We start from the raw sequence: 16,644 nt of genomic DNA, 5'->3' as shown, positions 1-16,644 counted from the left end.
ACCTCCAAATGACGTGACCATGGTGTCTAGAATTTTTCACATTTACTGAGGTTTGAGATGCTGAAATTTTGCAGCAGGAATCTCGGGCAGAAGCATGGCCACAGAGTTCAACAAAATACAACTTTGTAAACTCATCTGGCTGCAGCCCTCCCAGAGCCAGGCAGTCCTCCTCATCCCAGGGCTGTTGCACAGTTGAAAACTCAACATTTGTTTTTATGCACAGCGAGGAAAAGGGAAAACTGAGTTTAAATACTTTAATCCACACCCTTAAATCTACAGAGAAATACAGTACAAATAACAAGACAAACAGATGCATTAAGAAATTCAGTAACAAAGCCAGTGCTGTGAAAAGATCTGTATTTACAATTTTTTAAAATGAAGAATATGGAGAAGATGTTTCTCTACAGAGCCTTCTGGGAGTGTAAGTCACAGAGAGAGGCCATGGCACAACCAAGTGAAGTTTTCAGTTTCCCTGTGTTAAGTGAAATAACCACAGAACGGGGCAGTTCTGTGGCTCCACTGAAGCTGCACCTTCTCAGGCAGAGAAGAATCACACATCGTGCCCATGTAACAACTGCAGCAACCATCACAAGTTTTTATGAGATAAAACCACACTCACTGTGCCTCTACAGCAAATAAAACCAGGTATCTCAGTTTTTATAACAAAGACTTTTACAGGATCACCTCCTTACCCTCCCATTTCAGCCTGCCTTCTCTTCAGAACCAAAGGAAAACCAGTTTGGGGTTTGAAAACATGACGTGATGCCAAGGAAAAAAATTGCCAATTTTGATTTATTTTAGAGATTCAAGATCATGCTACCTGGTTCTTTCATGGCAAGTAAGATCTCACATAGTGCAAGCTGTGGGGTTTGCTCTGGGGTTTTGCTCTCTGAGGGGCAGGAATGGTGCAGACAGTGTCAGCTTATGTTTGGGCACTAAATACAGATCTCAAACTACACCATAAGGAAACAACTGATCTGCCCGGAGTCACTGATCACTCCTTTCTTACTGCTCAGTGGGAAATAAAAGAATACTTAATCGCAAATGTCACCTTTGGCAACTGAAAACTGCCTAAAATGTTATAAACTTTATTTTTTAAACCTATTTCTTGCACTTTAGGCTCATATTTTCCTTGTTTAGTGCCACTTTAGAACATACAGACAAACACATTCAATATAAATCCCAGGTGGCAGCATCACAGCATGTGAAGCTAAAGAATATTTTTTTAAAAACTGATAACATGCTGACATTTTCTTGTAAGTAGTTATTACTAAAGTTACAGCTCTTAAAAGCAACATTTTTACAGTATTTTGATCACTACTTACTAAACAACTGCTATACATACTGAAGTTACAAGCTACAAAAATAAAAATCCGTTCTGTTTAACTGCAAAAATCCTAGAAAGAGAAGATGGCTAGAGGTACTCAAGGGGTTACAGCAGTTTGTAGCAGACAAAATGGCTTTTGAGGGATGTAAACCTTGAAGGTACAGAATTCAATAAACTCACATAAAACATAAGTTCCTACATAATCTTAAAAAGAAAACTATTTTTATGCTGGAATTTACAAACAAATTATAAATTAAACAATGCAAATAATTAATGACATACAGCAGTAGGGGGACACAGCACAGGACAGTATTAAAAAGTACAATTTTGAATACATTCATACTTTTGAACAGTTAACAGGGCCAGATCCTCAGCTAAGGTCAGTCTGCACAACAGAACTAGGTTTAGTCAAGGCATGTGGCTTTATTCCAGCTTGAAGTACCTCCCTGAGATGCCCAAAGCCTGAACTGGGTGTTCAGCATTTTTAGATAACAAAATTGTGATCACATCGTGCTTTAGAACTGTGGCCTCAACATTGCTGAAATAAAGAATGTGTAAATTCTCTCCATTTATTTATTTACTAAAGGAAGAAGTGGTCTCTGCCCCTCATCTTTATGTTCAAGAAGCACCTCTCATTTCTCAGAACAAACCAGCATTTTTAAGTGGTTGACATTCAACAGAATCAGTTACGTCCTAGTATTTTTGAATCTGAAGACAGTTTAATTTAATTCCAGCTAAAGACTTAATTTTTTATTTTCCAAAAGGAAGAAAACTGCTAGTAGTCAGTATGAAATACAGACCTAAAAAGGATTTTCAGTTAGAACACATGCAGATTTTTAAATATCCTGCTCGTCCCCATAGACTAACGGGTTACAGTGCTGCTCTACCAAAAGCATTTGTTGCCAAGTAAAAGCCACTAACTACTCTAACACTGTTGCCATTGTGCTGATCACAACTAAAGGTGCAGTGTTCTTTCATTTAACCAGTGAGATACAGTAACACTCACTGTAAAAGCTTCAGTGCAATGTAGCACAGAACCAGAAGGAACTGGCCAGACTGAAACCATACCCTTCACGGATCAGTCCTCAGAACCTGTGGAGAAAAGGGACATCCCTCCCCAGCAGCCAGGAGAACAAAGATTGTACTTTCAGTACAGCCCACGGGAACCTTTGGAGTTCTGGTGGTGATGGTGACTGTAAAAGCCAACCAGGTGAGTCACTGGGCCAAGAATAGCTGTGTGAAGCCTTTCCAATTTTCCTGTCTCACAAAGCCTCTGACAAGAAGTTCTGTGCACGTAAAAACACCCAGCACGTCCTCTCAGTGTGGGTAAATGAGTACAGTGTGAGCCAGGCAAGGAGCTGACCCACAGAAAGGCTCTCCAGGCAGATTTATGCTTTTTGTATTGCCTGCCACAGGACTGAGAACCTACAGTAAAGAAAGTTATCAGAATCTGACCAAGCTTCAGGTCAACTACTGGATGCAGCAATACAACTTAAAAATAAACTTTATGAACTCACTTCTAAGTGCTTGACAATCAACGTTATTGTTCACCCTGTACATTTTACACAAAGCTGTAATATATGAAGACTGACAGAAGAAACAATTTGTTATTTACTTTTTGAAATGTTGTTTTCTCTATTTTTCCAATGTTTATGATTAACAGGACAAGGGAAAACTCTTCAGTGCAGGACAGGAGCTCCAACTGCAGAGTCCCCTCTCCCAGACAGAGAATAATAAACTGTGGGGATTTCCAGGGTTCCAACCTACAAGGAGGAACTCCTTGGATGGAGTAGCTGTTTGAAATGGTGCTCCATGCACCTGCAACATTTAAAAAGAATGGAACAGTTTACATTCACAATGCACACCACAGCACTGGGTAGCTCTGATACACATTAGCCAAGTCCATTCCTGCTGCCAGACAATTTGGGAGCCCATTACTGACACCAAATTTGGGCTAAAACTGTAAAAAAAAGCTCCATTAAAGTAATTCAAAACAGGCTTTAAACTAATTTGCAACACACCAGAAAGGAGGACACACTGAAATCAAAGAGCTGGAAACACCAAGGCTGCCCACACATCCCAGGGCTGTGTTTTACAAGACCTGTTTTTTGCCACAGGTATGACAGCTACAGAGTCACAATGGACACTTCAACCTTACAGAATGTTCTCTAAACCAGAAGTACAGTTTCATAAGAGGCTTCCCCACAGCCACCACAGCCACATTTGCTGCCATCACTTACAGTCCATTGGTGAGACACAAACTTCTTCTCCAAAAAAACAAGGCCATTTATCAGCGGTTTTCCCAAACAAGCACCCAGTTAGATGCTATTTTAGCTTTGTTTCTCCAGCAGGAATGATGGATTTGCCTTTCCCAGAGGATTGCAGTTGGACTGGACTCCAGGCAAGCTGCAGTGAGAAGGAGCACAAACAGCCCCCACTGGGGCACAAGTGGAGAAGCTCATACACCCCTCACCTGTGTTAACACAGGGAGCCTTCCAGCCTTGCCATCAATTATTTCTTTTCTAGATGTCAGGAGTCAAAAGAGTGAAGTTTTTTAACAGTTAAATGTTCTTGGGCTATAAACCAACTTGAATAATCATCTGATCAACTTCAGGGAAGTCTAAAATGCATTAAAAATAATTTAAAGTAGCCAGCGGTATCATTTCAAATACTGCTTTTCAGAGCACATATCCTGCTTTTCCAGAGATTCCTCATTCGTTTGTAAACAAAAGTCACATAAGAACTACAGCACAGAACTTAAATACTTTTAGGATGCTGATGGTTACAAGTTATTAAAAAAATACTAACTTAAACTGGTAAGATTTTTCAAGCTAATACAAATTGAAGCTCATAACTAAAAAAAAGGCAATGGATTCACCTAGCATAGTATACTTAGGGTATTTAAAACACTTTTTACATATATTTTACTATTATTTTTCATCTATATTTACATACAATAAAATAATTAAAGTGAGGTGTATAAGGCTAATGAATATGGAATTTACAAATGGCTTCTGCTTTACAGTTCCTTACACTCTAATCACATTTTCAGACTGCTATAAATTCACTGAGAATCAGTAGTATTGAAGTTCTAGTACATACACTTTCTACAAGGAACACCATCAAGTTAAAAATGCTTTCCAAAGAGGATTACAGTTGAAGGTTTTAAAAATACTGACTCTGCCAAGTTTCAATAAATTATTTTAAAATATAAATAGATCATTCACTGTTAATGCAAACATCATTTTACAAGTTTTTGAAAAATGGTTTCATTTTAAAAAACCTAGAAACACAGCCTACTTTACCCAGTGGTCTCAATTTCAGCCAGCTTAAAGAAAAAAAAAAAGTTAATATTGGGGGATCATGACAAAAGCAGCAACATTAAAAATTCAGACCAAAGCCCTCACCCTGATGATCTTGGCTTACACAGGATAAATTCTCTTCCTACTTGGAAGAGCTCCTTCAGTAACTAAACTGCATTTACTCAGTGAGACATTTCAAACCTCAACTCAGTTCTCACCTGCTGCAGGCTTAAAATTCTTACAACAAAAAGAACAGGAATAACATCTTTTACTTTTGTTAACCATGAAGATGTTTTCACCTGAGAAGCTTTTAACCTGAGAAGCTTCAGATAAGCCAAGCTGACAGTCCCTGTGTACTGCTGTCAGTGTTCTGAACCTTCACTATCAGGATCAACCACTAATCTTTTTCCCTACTTTATATTCAAAAGGGAAATGAGGGTAACCAACAAGGTGTCTTTGACCCCCTAAGAGCCAGTCACAAAACAAATGCTTCCGTGCCTTTTTTCCACAATCAAATCATACACATGAATGCCACCTCTGCAAACCTAGTGCTCAACCTCCACACTTGAAATTGAAAGTTTACAATCTGACTTACTACTGATCATTCTCAGGTAATTATGAGCCATGTTCTTTAACAAGCTTTAAAAAAATACCCCACATTTGCCAATCATCGTAATTTCTTTAAAGCCCTTTCCTCTAAACAGCTAAAAAAGATGCTCCTTTGTCCAAGTTTTCCTCCAAAAAGCCTGCCCAAGAACCATTACATTGCTATTTACAAAAACTAGCAATAATCTCTCACTGAACTGAAGCAAAGTCAAGTCACAGGATCATTCAGTGCAAGTCATGGTACAATTACTTTGAGTTCCAAGACCTCAGGGTACTCTTTGGCTTACAAAGCCACTGAAAAAGGTCATCTCCTAAATAACATTTCCAGAAACCTTTGGTCCAAAAGCAATTTTCTTGCTGAGTACCTTCCCCAGAACTCCCAGATCCTCTACTCTCCCAGTGAAGCTTATTAGAAATGCACTGCCCAAGCAGGTGCACAGAGTTACTGCTCTTGCTCCCAAACAGAGATGGCAGCCAGGAGCAGGCTGCTGTCAGAACATCAACCCATATTCTGCTTGGTCTGGTTTTCTGCTCTGGAACTGTTCTGGGGCAGGTGAAGCAGGTCAAACATCCAGCTGTTCCCCCTTCCAAGGGTATGAAACATCTCTCTGGAACACTGTACAGTGTATGTGCAGAAGACCTGATTGCACAGCAAGGCAGGGTTGCAGCATCTGTCCCTTTTCAGCCATCAGAGGAACACACTCCAGCTGGAAAGGCTGGAGGGTATCCCCACCAACCTAAAAGCAAACCAGTTGTGGTAATTCAGCTGTGAGTTTCCATGAGTGCAAAAGCATGGCTTTTTTCTCAGCTCTAGTCCATTCCCAAGTATGAACCTTAGTGCATGAACCTCAGTCTAGATCAGACATTGGTCTTTTAACGAGCTGAAGCTCCTCGTTTCCACATGGGAAATTCCACAGAATCTCCAGGTCCTGATCCACCTGCTCCTCCCGTGGTGTCACTCTGACAGGCTGGAGGCATCATCATCATCATCTGTCTGCTCCCCAGAGTTGTACAACATCAGAGCATGGGTCTTGTGAGTGATGGTGACAGTGCAGGGCCCCTGTGCCCAGGGCTCCCCGTCCACCTGCATCGGCATCTTGGAGCTCTTCAGGATCAGCTGGTACCAAACACAATAACACAATCACAGCACTTCAAAGGGGCTCTGAAATCTCCTTTTATAACTGCAATACACACTCACAACCTGGCCAGGGAGAAGCTGTGAGTGGCACTCACAGGCCACCAACCACAGTAACAGAGGGCTGTGTATTATGACATAATTAATTTTTACTAAGCAAGAGTAATATCCATCTCAGCTGCAAACTGCAACTTCAGATTTGATTCAAGCAGTTAAGTGCTTGAAATTCTGTACTGTTTATTAAAAAAAATTAGGAGAACAGGTCTCTAAGCAGCACTTACCCTCACTGTGTGTGCCTGCCCCAGGCGAACAGGGTTTGCCAGTTTCACCTGGATCTGGGCACAGTGGAAAGAACCATGGACACCAACAACTTCCAGAAGTCCATCATCATGTCTATGAAATAAAAAAAAATGAGACTCCTTTCAGTGATGCTGACGAGCTCCAGCATACTTGCCCAAATATTACAGTCCTTTTATTGCTATTCCCAGAGAGAAGACAAATGTTGTGCTACCAGTACATTTATGTATTTGTGCCAGAGAACAAATCACACTGAACAGCAAAGAAAGCCATCAAACCCCACAGCTGTGGAGCAATCTGTGGGAAATGGATTTGTAGAGAATTCTCAAAGCCTGACAGAAGGCTCACATAATGTGCATCTGTATGCAACTTTGAGATAAGAAATGCTGACTTAGAAATGCCATGTGATAGGATGGACATTGTTGAGAAAGAAATGAAACTAGAAACAAGTTTCAAAGGGTGGCCTTGCAAATAAGACTGGATACTTCAGAGAAATAGAATTATGAAAGGTGCACTGTAGTAGGACCCATGAGGGGTAATTTAGATGATTTGCTTTAAGGCATCAAGGGCATTGTGTGGCAAAAGCTGATAGGCCAAGAAACGTTTATAACGTAAGTAGGAAATAGTTTGGCTTCTGATTGTGATGACATAAATTGTAACATCTGTACTGTCTCACCCTTCACATGAGACTGAAAATTGAATAAAAGTTTTCAAAACACCTCTCTGTTGCCCCATCTCTGAGTCAGAAAAGGAATAATCCAACAGCAATTCACCAGCCAGCACACCCTTCTGGAAATCATGTATGTAAAACTTTCCAAGGCTCATTGAGCACATTTAAGGCCCACAGTGGATTTCTCTTCCATAAACTTGTACAATTTTCTGTCTTTTTACTCAGATATCCATACAAAGGAAAAATCTTTTAATGGCTTAATCTTTTAGCTTTGGGTAAAGGACCTTGCCTAAGTATTTTTCAGAAATTCAGGATCATAAGCCTTGTAACAGAGCTATGTGTAAATTTATATAGACAACTTCTGAAGAAGGAAGTCACAACAGGGAATAATTCATGTTTGAAATTATTTTTGTCTTTGGTATTGCTCCCAATATGGGAGTCAAAATCTTCAACATGTTTTGTTTTTAATTTCCATTTTAACCTCTAATGAGATGTGGTATTTTAGATTCTGAAATGGATCTATCTTCTACTTTTTGAAGGCTCACTTTACTGTTCATAGCCACTCCAATGCTACTGCTGTCTGTCATGCCAGACATTTTGAGAAAGTGAAAACCCCCTTGATGTAGCAGGAGTAGGAATAAAAGAAGGATCCCTTTACTCCAGGTCTCCAATTCAAGGAAAATAAACAAATATGAGACAGCGTGTCCCAAGGAACCCTTCTGACCTCCAGACAAGCCTGGCTACATAAGCAAAGTCTACTGAGGGAATTCCTTACACTGCAAGAACCATTAAAGGCAAAAAACAAAGCAAAAAATGCCCTCTGTACCTTGCCAAAGGATAAGGCTCATCCCCCATTCCTTCCCAGAGCCTGCAGCCACCTCCCCAGTATCCAATATTCAGCACAATGATGCCTTCCAAATTGGGCAACTTAATCCTCTCACCATCCAACTCTAGCTTTAAAAGACAAGCAGAAGTTAATTACTGTGAATCATATTCAGTACTTCAATAAAAATTATTCACTTTGTGCATTTAATAGATCTCCACTTAAAGGAAAAACTGGCCCTGTGCCAAGAGAATGTGTTTTCTATCCATATTTAAAAAAAAAATCCTTCTGATTTCACAAGATATCCTGAGCTGTAGTAAATTTCTATTAGTTGAGAAAAGAAAAAAAGAACTCTTCACTTATGTAAGCCTCTGGTGCTATGGCAAATTATAGCTGCATATCAGTGCTTGCACTCACAGAACTGAGTCAAGGCCAGAAAAAAGTTAGGAATTTTCAATAAGCCCAAACACATGAATTCCATCAAGTAAGTTGCAGACAGCAAAAGGAACACAAAAATGCTCCAAGGCCATAGTGACCCTTGCACAAACATCATTAAGTGTAAATATTGTAAAGAGCAAAGCTTCTCTCCTCTTTTTTCACAAGGTTAAGTTTTTATGCTCCACTGACTGCCCAGAGAATAAGCAAGTTAAAAAAATTTACCTCAACCTTTTTGTTAAGATCTTTACACTCTTGAACTAAGCAGTCTTTGGTTCCATAAAAAAAATAAACAGCCTAAAAAAAACCCAAACAAAACAGGGAGAAAAGAAAACATTGTTAGAAAAAGACAATACATAAGAAGACTATTTGAAATATTTATGCATAGTTATGGCTGTGCAAACCTTATCTAAAACACTTACACATAATATATTTGCACATCCTTAAACTAAACCTTCCTCATGAGATGAGCTACAACTTGCATAAGCAACTAGATTTCCACTTGAAAAGGAAATGAGAACTTAACCCATAAAGTTTCAAAGCAAATGAGAAATTCTGAGCAAAACCTGAGCAAACAGTAAATTCTGTAAGCAAGCAGAGACAAGGCAGAACCTGAGTGGGCTGCAAACATGTCTCACCCATGGAATCCACTCCCCAAAGAAAACTGAACTCAAACTCTTAAAATGGCAGGAAGGAAATGGTAGTAAAGCTAAAAATAGCCTGAAGTCAAATCAACAATTCCAAGGAGGAAATGTCACTTTACCAAACACACCTTATTGATGATTCTGCTGGAAAACAGAGAGGGAGTTTTCTCACGATGGGCGTGGAAATTTAAAGCCATAAGAGCATCAGGTCCTATAGAGAAGTAGTTGTTCATCGTGAACACCTGTAAGACAGAACTTCCAATTATGCTTTATTAAATACCATCATTAGGGTTTAAAATTCAGAGTGTTTAATGGGAAGTTGATAACAACAACAAAATTAGGTATTCCATAGAATTCATATTTATACTTGCAAACCATACCTTTGGTTTCCTTAAGTTGTAGTATCCTTTGTTTGTTACTTGAACCTTCCATCTGAAAAACAACAGTTGGTACTTAGACTTGCAACAGACAGTCCTCAGTATCAAAGCTGCAGTTAGGATTCTCATATCTACACCAGGATTAAGGCAGAATATTCAAATTTAGTTAAATTATTAAAGAGTTAAGCCCTGTAGAACAACTAAGAGACTAAATCAGACCTCAGTTACGTTGTAGTTCCTTCCAGCAATACTTGTGTTTATGTAAAAAACTGCTGCAATGGACTATCAGCAGAGCTACAGCAGTGTCTGGTTCTACACATTTTATCTTTTCACTGTTCCTTACCTGTCTAGTTTGATTCCATCTGCCTCCATGACATTTCGTAAGATCTGCTCTACAGGGACTTCTCCAGCATAACCTGCACCCCAGCCCAGTGTATTAGACAGGTCATTCCCTGTTCCCAGAGGTAAAATTGCAACTTGTGGAATATATCGTTCTTGCCCCTAGGATACAAAACCACTGCATATTAGCTCCTGCTTCAGCACCCATTGTCTCCCTTCTATCCCCAAATGTTCAGGTTAGATAAATTCACCTTCCCAGCAGCCTGTCACACAGAGCAGAGCTCCGGGGCTGGCAGAGCAGGTGGCACATTGAGCTACTCACCCAGGCGCAATGTAAAGGAAGGAAATGTTAAAGCATTGTGAGAAGGAAAAAGAATACAAACACAATATGGAAACAATGCTTTAGGAATACTGAACAAAGTATTCCTTCCCAGGAATGAATGCTTTAGATCTGGGAAGTGACATGAACACTGAGAGATGTAACACACAAGGCTGTGAACTGCAACAAGACACGAAAATGCTGCTACAAGACTGAGGTGAGGTGAGTCTAAACAACAGACGCAGAGTCTCAGGGTGTTCAACCACACACAGAAACACAGACATTCAAAGGAGCAAAGCCAGTGTCTCAGTTTCAGACTGTCACCCACAGATGGAGCAGTGACAATCAGGTCTGCCAAGCAGAGAGTGACAGCAGCTGTTTACAACAGCCACCTTAGCAAAGGGCCTGGCTCTCCTCACCACAGAAGGGTGAATAGTTATTTCAGCTGTACTATGGCCTTTGCAATTTAGCTGTGAAAAGCACTTGCAGTAGATTGGCACTTTGGTTACTGTTTTTTTCCAGAAAGGTTATCAGCCAGGTAAACCTGTATTTGAGAGTCAAGATAAATGAAGGGAGCAAATAACCTACTACTGATAACAAAAAGGTTTTGCTGATAAATCTCTACAGTATTTTACCTAATACAAAGGACTCAATTTGAACAGAACAAAGAAAAACCCAGATTTCATCAACTATATCAGTTCTGAGGGACAATATATCAAGTGGCCAGGACCACAGAACCATATACTCATATTCATTAACTTTTACAGTTACTTTATTTCTACTTTTTCAGCACACAATTATTCTCAAAGAGGTTGCTGAACTATGCATGAAGTTGTAATAATGGTCTGCAGCTACAACATTTTATGAATTAACGAGAAAGCTGCAGTAAAAAAAAACCAAAAACTTTGATATAAAAACTTTCTTCCTTTCAGGACTAGAGAAATAGTTTATGAGGTAAAGCACTAAAGCCTTGTAATTATTTTCCATTCTTAATTTTCTCAGAAGTTCTTAGGATCATCCCATAAACAAAAATATCTTTCATTTCAAATCAACAGCAAACACAGCTTATTTTTTTCTCCTCCTCCTTTGCAGCTAATAGGCAAGGCTGCAGACAGACATACTCTCCAGAACATATGACAAGGAGCAGAAGCAAATGACTGCACTCATTTATGCACTGGCAAAATAACCAGTACAGCTGGCAAAATAATGAGGTTCTTATAAAAGACTGAGTGTGCTGGGAGAAGCGAACAGTCAGAGCACACCAGCCAATATTAGCAATACCATTTATGACAATATAAATCTGTTCAGACAAAGAGGAAATAACAATGCAGAAAATATCCTGCAGCTTGCTCTCTTCTTATTTTGCAAAAAAAAAAAAAGAAGTACTATCAATGTAATTTAAAATCTAAAGCATTCATATTTTTCCTGAACTACAAGGAATCATAAGATGTATTTCCCACACCCCTCCCCAACATGAATAAGCAATCATGCAAATATTCCTCTGTAAGCCTATTCAGGAAGATGAAGGCAACAAACGTAGGTAAGAGATAAGGGGCAGAACTTTGGCAGCTTCAAAACTCATTTCACCTTTTAATTTAAACCACAATACCTTTATTTTCATTTCATCAATTGCATCCAGGACCCAGCCCACTGTGCCATCCCCACCACAGACCAGAACCCTGACAGCATTGCAAGGCAGCCAAGTGCAGAGCTGGAGAGCTTTAGCAGGTGCGATTTTGCTGAGATCAAAAACCTAGAAAAAAGGAAAATAAGGAATTCTGTAAGTTCACAGAACATGACTCAGGATTTTCCTCACAGATAAACAACTTCGAGAAGTTAGCTCTAATGCAAAACAACCATTCTCCATTTGCAGTATTACATTAGCAAATGAGATGTCTTGACTTCCCTGAGGAGGATTTGTTTTCCAAATGCACAATAGAGCTCCAGCTGCCTCCCTAGGATTAAATGCATTGACAAACTGAGCAGACAGAGCCCTAGGAAAAATCTGTATCTAGAAGCATGATGATGATGACTTCTGTAAAGATGAAAGACTCCAGATAAAAGTATTTTTTTTATTCTTTTAAGCCTTATTGGAATGCATTTAAAACAAACACACAATGAAATATCTCAGGCAGTATTTTACAGCTAGGTTTTGAACTCCAAAGAAAGAGTATTAAGGTGCAGCCAGGAAATCCAAGGAACAACTGCCTACCTTAGGTCAACATCCTAAGCCATACCAGTGGATTTTAAGGGGAAAGCAACTACATGAAATGAAACTGTCAAGGCTGACATTTCCACAAATAAAGTGAGGATTTAAACAAACATGCGTTTCCTATAAAGAAGATTTAAATTGTTCATTTTCTAAAAGTGTACACTGTTTCAAAAGTCAGGTATTTCTTATTAACTGAATTACTGCATGTATTACTGTTGTGTACACTAGTTCAAAAGCCAGATATTTCTTATTAACTGAATTACTGCATGTATTACTGCAAGCAAAAAAAAAAAAATGGACTGGTAACAGACTCCTAACAAACTCGGGGCTGGCAGAAGCCTCTACACTTTTTGTTTTTCTCTGTGAAGCTGCTCCTTTCTAAAAGAACAAACTGCATGAATTTGTTTCCTTTACTGATCTTCCACAAGATCCTATTGCCATTGTGTAAAGCAAAGGGATATCTATTCTAATATAAACCTTGGTTTTATTATGGTGGCTTTGCACTGTAAATACCTGAACAGGGTTCAGCAGCATTTTAAATTCTCCCAGTAAAATTTCACCCATGTTGTTTCCACTGCGAGTATTGGCCAGCACCATTACTGGCATCCAGTGTTTTCTGCAGTAAGGCACCACCTGCAAAAGGTAAAAACCAGTCAGTCACACAAAAACTGCATGTCTGAAAATGTTTACAGCCTTGCTCCAAACCCCAGCAGTTAGTCTGAAGTAGCCAAAACACAAATATTTCTGACACACCAAGGCTGAAGATTCTGCAGGGGCCAGGACAACAAGTACTACAATGTTATGAACACAGTAACAAAACATTCAAAGATTCAAAGACAAATCTCAGTATTTTAGAATAAAAAATCCACATCTGCTTACGCTTCAACAAGCATGTTAGTAAAATGACAAACACCTCTAAATTAATACAGCAGGTACTTAATATATCCTGAAACATTTACTTGACAGTTGCTAATGTGACAATGTATTGAGTTCAAATTTCAAGGTCTGTCTGTGGGTTTATTTGGTTGTTTTTTTGGTATATTCTAAACCAAAGAAGCAGCAGGTAAAAGAGCATTACCTTTTCATAACTGGTTCTTTTCTCTTTACGCATCTGGTTGATTGCAGACAAATAATAGGGCGGGATAATTAAGTCTTTGAATTCTCCAAATGTACAGTCCTCAGTCCTCAGAGAGTCCACCATGCATTCATCATGCACAGTGTACTGACACCACACACATCTAGAAAAAAAAAAAAAACAAAAACCACGAAAACAATCTTTAAACAGACACATTGATTCTGCTCATTTATTTTAGACTTTTGCCAAAATATTTATGCTTACATGCACTGTTGTAAGTAATATTTTAAACACATTACAGGGAAAAATATGCATTCCTTGGAAGCCTATGTATTGGCTATAGAAAATTATTTAAATTGGTCATGTGCTTGCAGGTCTATGAAAGTATTTGAATTCTACTAAAAAAAGAAAAAAAACCCAAAAAAACAAAACAACCCAATAGTTTTAAATGAATACAGTTATTTTTACTTAAAAAAATAGGTTATATAAATATGCTCCTCTTTGAAATCTTAACAGTTACACTGAAAGCCTCTAAAAGAACCTGAACTCCTGTCCATCCTTAAAGAGCACAGATAAAACACTGGAGTTCAATTCAATAAATGTTACTAATGCATTCATTAAGATTGATAATTCCCCTTTAAGCCTGAAACCTAAAAATTTACACAGAACTGTATGAGGCTGATGCAATTTAGTTATGCAAAACTGCTTTGCTTTATGACCTATTCTAAAAGCTGCCCTGGAAAACAGGCTAGAACAAGAGGAAATACTGCAATATCCACTTCCAGCCTCTGCAGAATGTTAATCCTCATTTACTACATCCAAAGCCTTGATTTAAGCAGCTGGGAAAGCTATTTTTGGAGTCCTCCTGACTAATCCAACATATGGCTAGAAGTAGCAATGACACTTGCCCTATCCTATGACTCTCTTTTCCTCTTCTTCCTTCCTTTCCCCTTTGCCTCCTAATTCCTGCCCTTCCCTCCTCTCCTACACACACTCTCAAGGTTTTGTTTCTGATAATGTGCTCTTTTACTCTGTAATTCTGCTCACTGACCAAGCAGTTTGACAATATCGAATAGAAGCAAAGCAAAAGCTGGCAGAATCTAGGCTGAAAAGATGACATCCTTTGAGAAGGCTTAAGTAACACTCTGAGGCACCTATATCTGCATTTTGGCACTGATAACTATGCAAGCAGCCTTACTAATGACAGTGCAAGTCCATTTAATGGTTCATCGTCTTTTTAAAACACTCTTATCACACTCCTTAACAATATATTTCAGTAGCTTATAAAACTTCTCCTTAGCTTTTTTGAGCATCCTTAAAAATGAACGTAAAACCTCTACAGGACATTGTTCTATTTAAACTGAGCAGATGCCAATTTTGAGACGTACACTTTGGTTCTCTGAACTGTGAGCTGTGCCAATCAGACTGTTTAGGCTATCTACTGCACAACTGACAAATTTATTAGAAACTTCTTAATGCCATCCCCTAAAACACAAACTCCCTTGGACACTGAGAGTCTCTCGTGTGTAATTACACAGCCTGCACATCACGCCGGTGTAATGCAATTAAGAGTGGACGTGAGATGCAACGCCACACTCTTAATCCATGACTCACAAGCATCCATTTTAATTTTACGTTCTTTGAAGTCGTTTGTTGTTTTTTTTTTTTAACAGTATCTTATCCGACATCTGCAGGATCTCCTCTGGGGTGCGGTCTCCCAACAACCCTGTGTAAAACACAACAGACACGGCACCGTATTTGATCCCACAGAGTCAGACTGCCCTGTATGCAGTACCTGTAGTCGCAGAGCTTGGGCTGCGTGCCGCACTGTTGTTTGCAGACCATGCAGCAGCTGCAGAGAGGGACGTTGCCCCTGATCCAGTGGTGCGGCATGGAGCCGGGCGCTGCCGCCGCGCCCCTCAGCATGATCTCCTTGCAGAGGAAGCGCTGGTCCGCCTTCTTGAGGCAGCGCTCGCAGACGCGTAGCCCGCAGCAGCTGCAGAAGGCGCCGCGGAGGATGTGCTGGGCGCACACGCAGCAGTACGAGGGCTGCCCGAAGAGGTCCGTGTAGTGCCAGTCGTGTTTGCTCTTGCGGAAGATGTCCCGGATCAGCAGCTGCCGCCGGGAGCGCTGGAAGCTGCACCAGGCCGTGATGAGCACGGGCAGCAGCACGGAGCACAGGGTCCACAAGGCCAGGCGCCAGTCGGCCCCGGCCCGGGGGGCATCGCCCGAGCCCTCCATCCCCGCGCCTCCCCGGCCTAAGCCCTCGCACCTCTCGGGCAGGCGGCGGGGCGAGCCCCGGAACGGCCCCTTCGCTCAGGGAGCCAACGCGCGGCTTCGCGCACCATCTTCTGATCCCTCCTCAGGGCTCGGCACCGACCTGCGCCACATCGGGCCGGCGGCGGGTTCCGGCCGGGGCTCCTCTCGCTGCCCGCTGCCCCCCGCGCCCCTCCGCACGGCCCCGGCTGCCCCTCGCCGCTGCTCCGGGCCCTCCGCGGGGCACACAGCGAGCTGGGGCCCTCGGCCCGCCCGGGAGCTGCCGGCGGAGCCGGAGCCGGAGCCGGAACCGGGGCCGGGGCCGGGGCCGGGGCGCACGGCGGGCTCGGAGCGTCGCCCCGGGATGCGCGGGGCGGCGGAAGCGGAAGCGGCGCGGGGCCGTTGCCGGGACACGGGCGCCGCCCGCCCCGCCTGTCGCCACACAGCGAGCGGGGGTGTCGCCGGCGGCGCTTGGCGGCCGCCACAGGGCCCGGCAGAGCGGCTCCAGCTCCAGATCCGCCGGGCCCAGACCCCAGGCGAAGGCCGTGCTGCCTTAGGGCCGAGTGACCGCCGTGTTTGCGCCTTTATTGCCCAACCATAAATGTTTTCCCCCATAATTTGGTTCCGCCCTAGAATCATGGAGTCATCAAAGTTGGAAGAGGCCTGAGGTCACCCAGCCCCGCCGTGCACTCTGTACTGCCGCTGTGACCAGCAAGCCACAGCGCCCAGCGCCAGGCCCACCCCAGGGATGGAGAATGGTGACTCCACCACCTCCCTGGGCAGCCCTTTCCAAAGCCTGACCACACCAAGCTGTGAAAATATTTTAT

At 41.5% G+C, this 16,644-nt stretch overlaps 1 protein-coding gene across 1 annotated transcript; it reads right to left on the bottom strand.

Moving 5' to 3' along the window:
* Positions 1–249: 249 nt before the first annotated feature.
* On the bottom strand, positions 250–15,866 carry DGKE (diacylglycerol kinase epsilon). The gene is made up of 11 exons (XM_083874906.1): positions 15,357–15,866; positions 13,565–13,724; positions 13,000–13,119; positions 11,884–12,027; positions 9,960–10,117; positions 9,620–9,671; positions 9,368–9,481; positions 8,821–8,892; positions 8,164–8,291; positions 6,652–6,763; positions 250–6,352 (listed from the first exon to the last, which is right to left on the bottom strand). Exons 1-11 carry the CDS (start codon positions 15,800–15,802, stop codon positions 6,191–6,193), a joined length of 1,668 nt encoding a protein of 555 aa, XP_083731032.1. The 5' UTR covers positions 15,803–15,866; the 3' UTR covers positions 250–6,190.
* Positions 15,867–16,644: the final 778 nt, after the last annotated feature.

This window comes from Zosterops lateralis (assembly GCF_965231275.1).
Source record: "Zosterops lateralis genome assembly, chromosome: 18".
Lineage (NCBI taxonomy): Eukaryota > Metazoa > Chordata > Aves > Passeriformes > Zosteropidae > Zosterops > Zosterops lateralis.
Note: the sequence above shows the minus strand (reverse complement) of the source record. Positions and strands in the feature narration are given on the sequence as shown.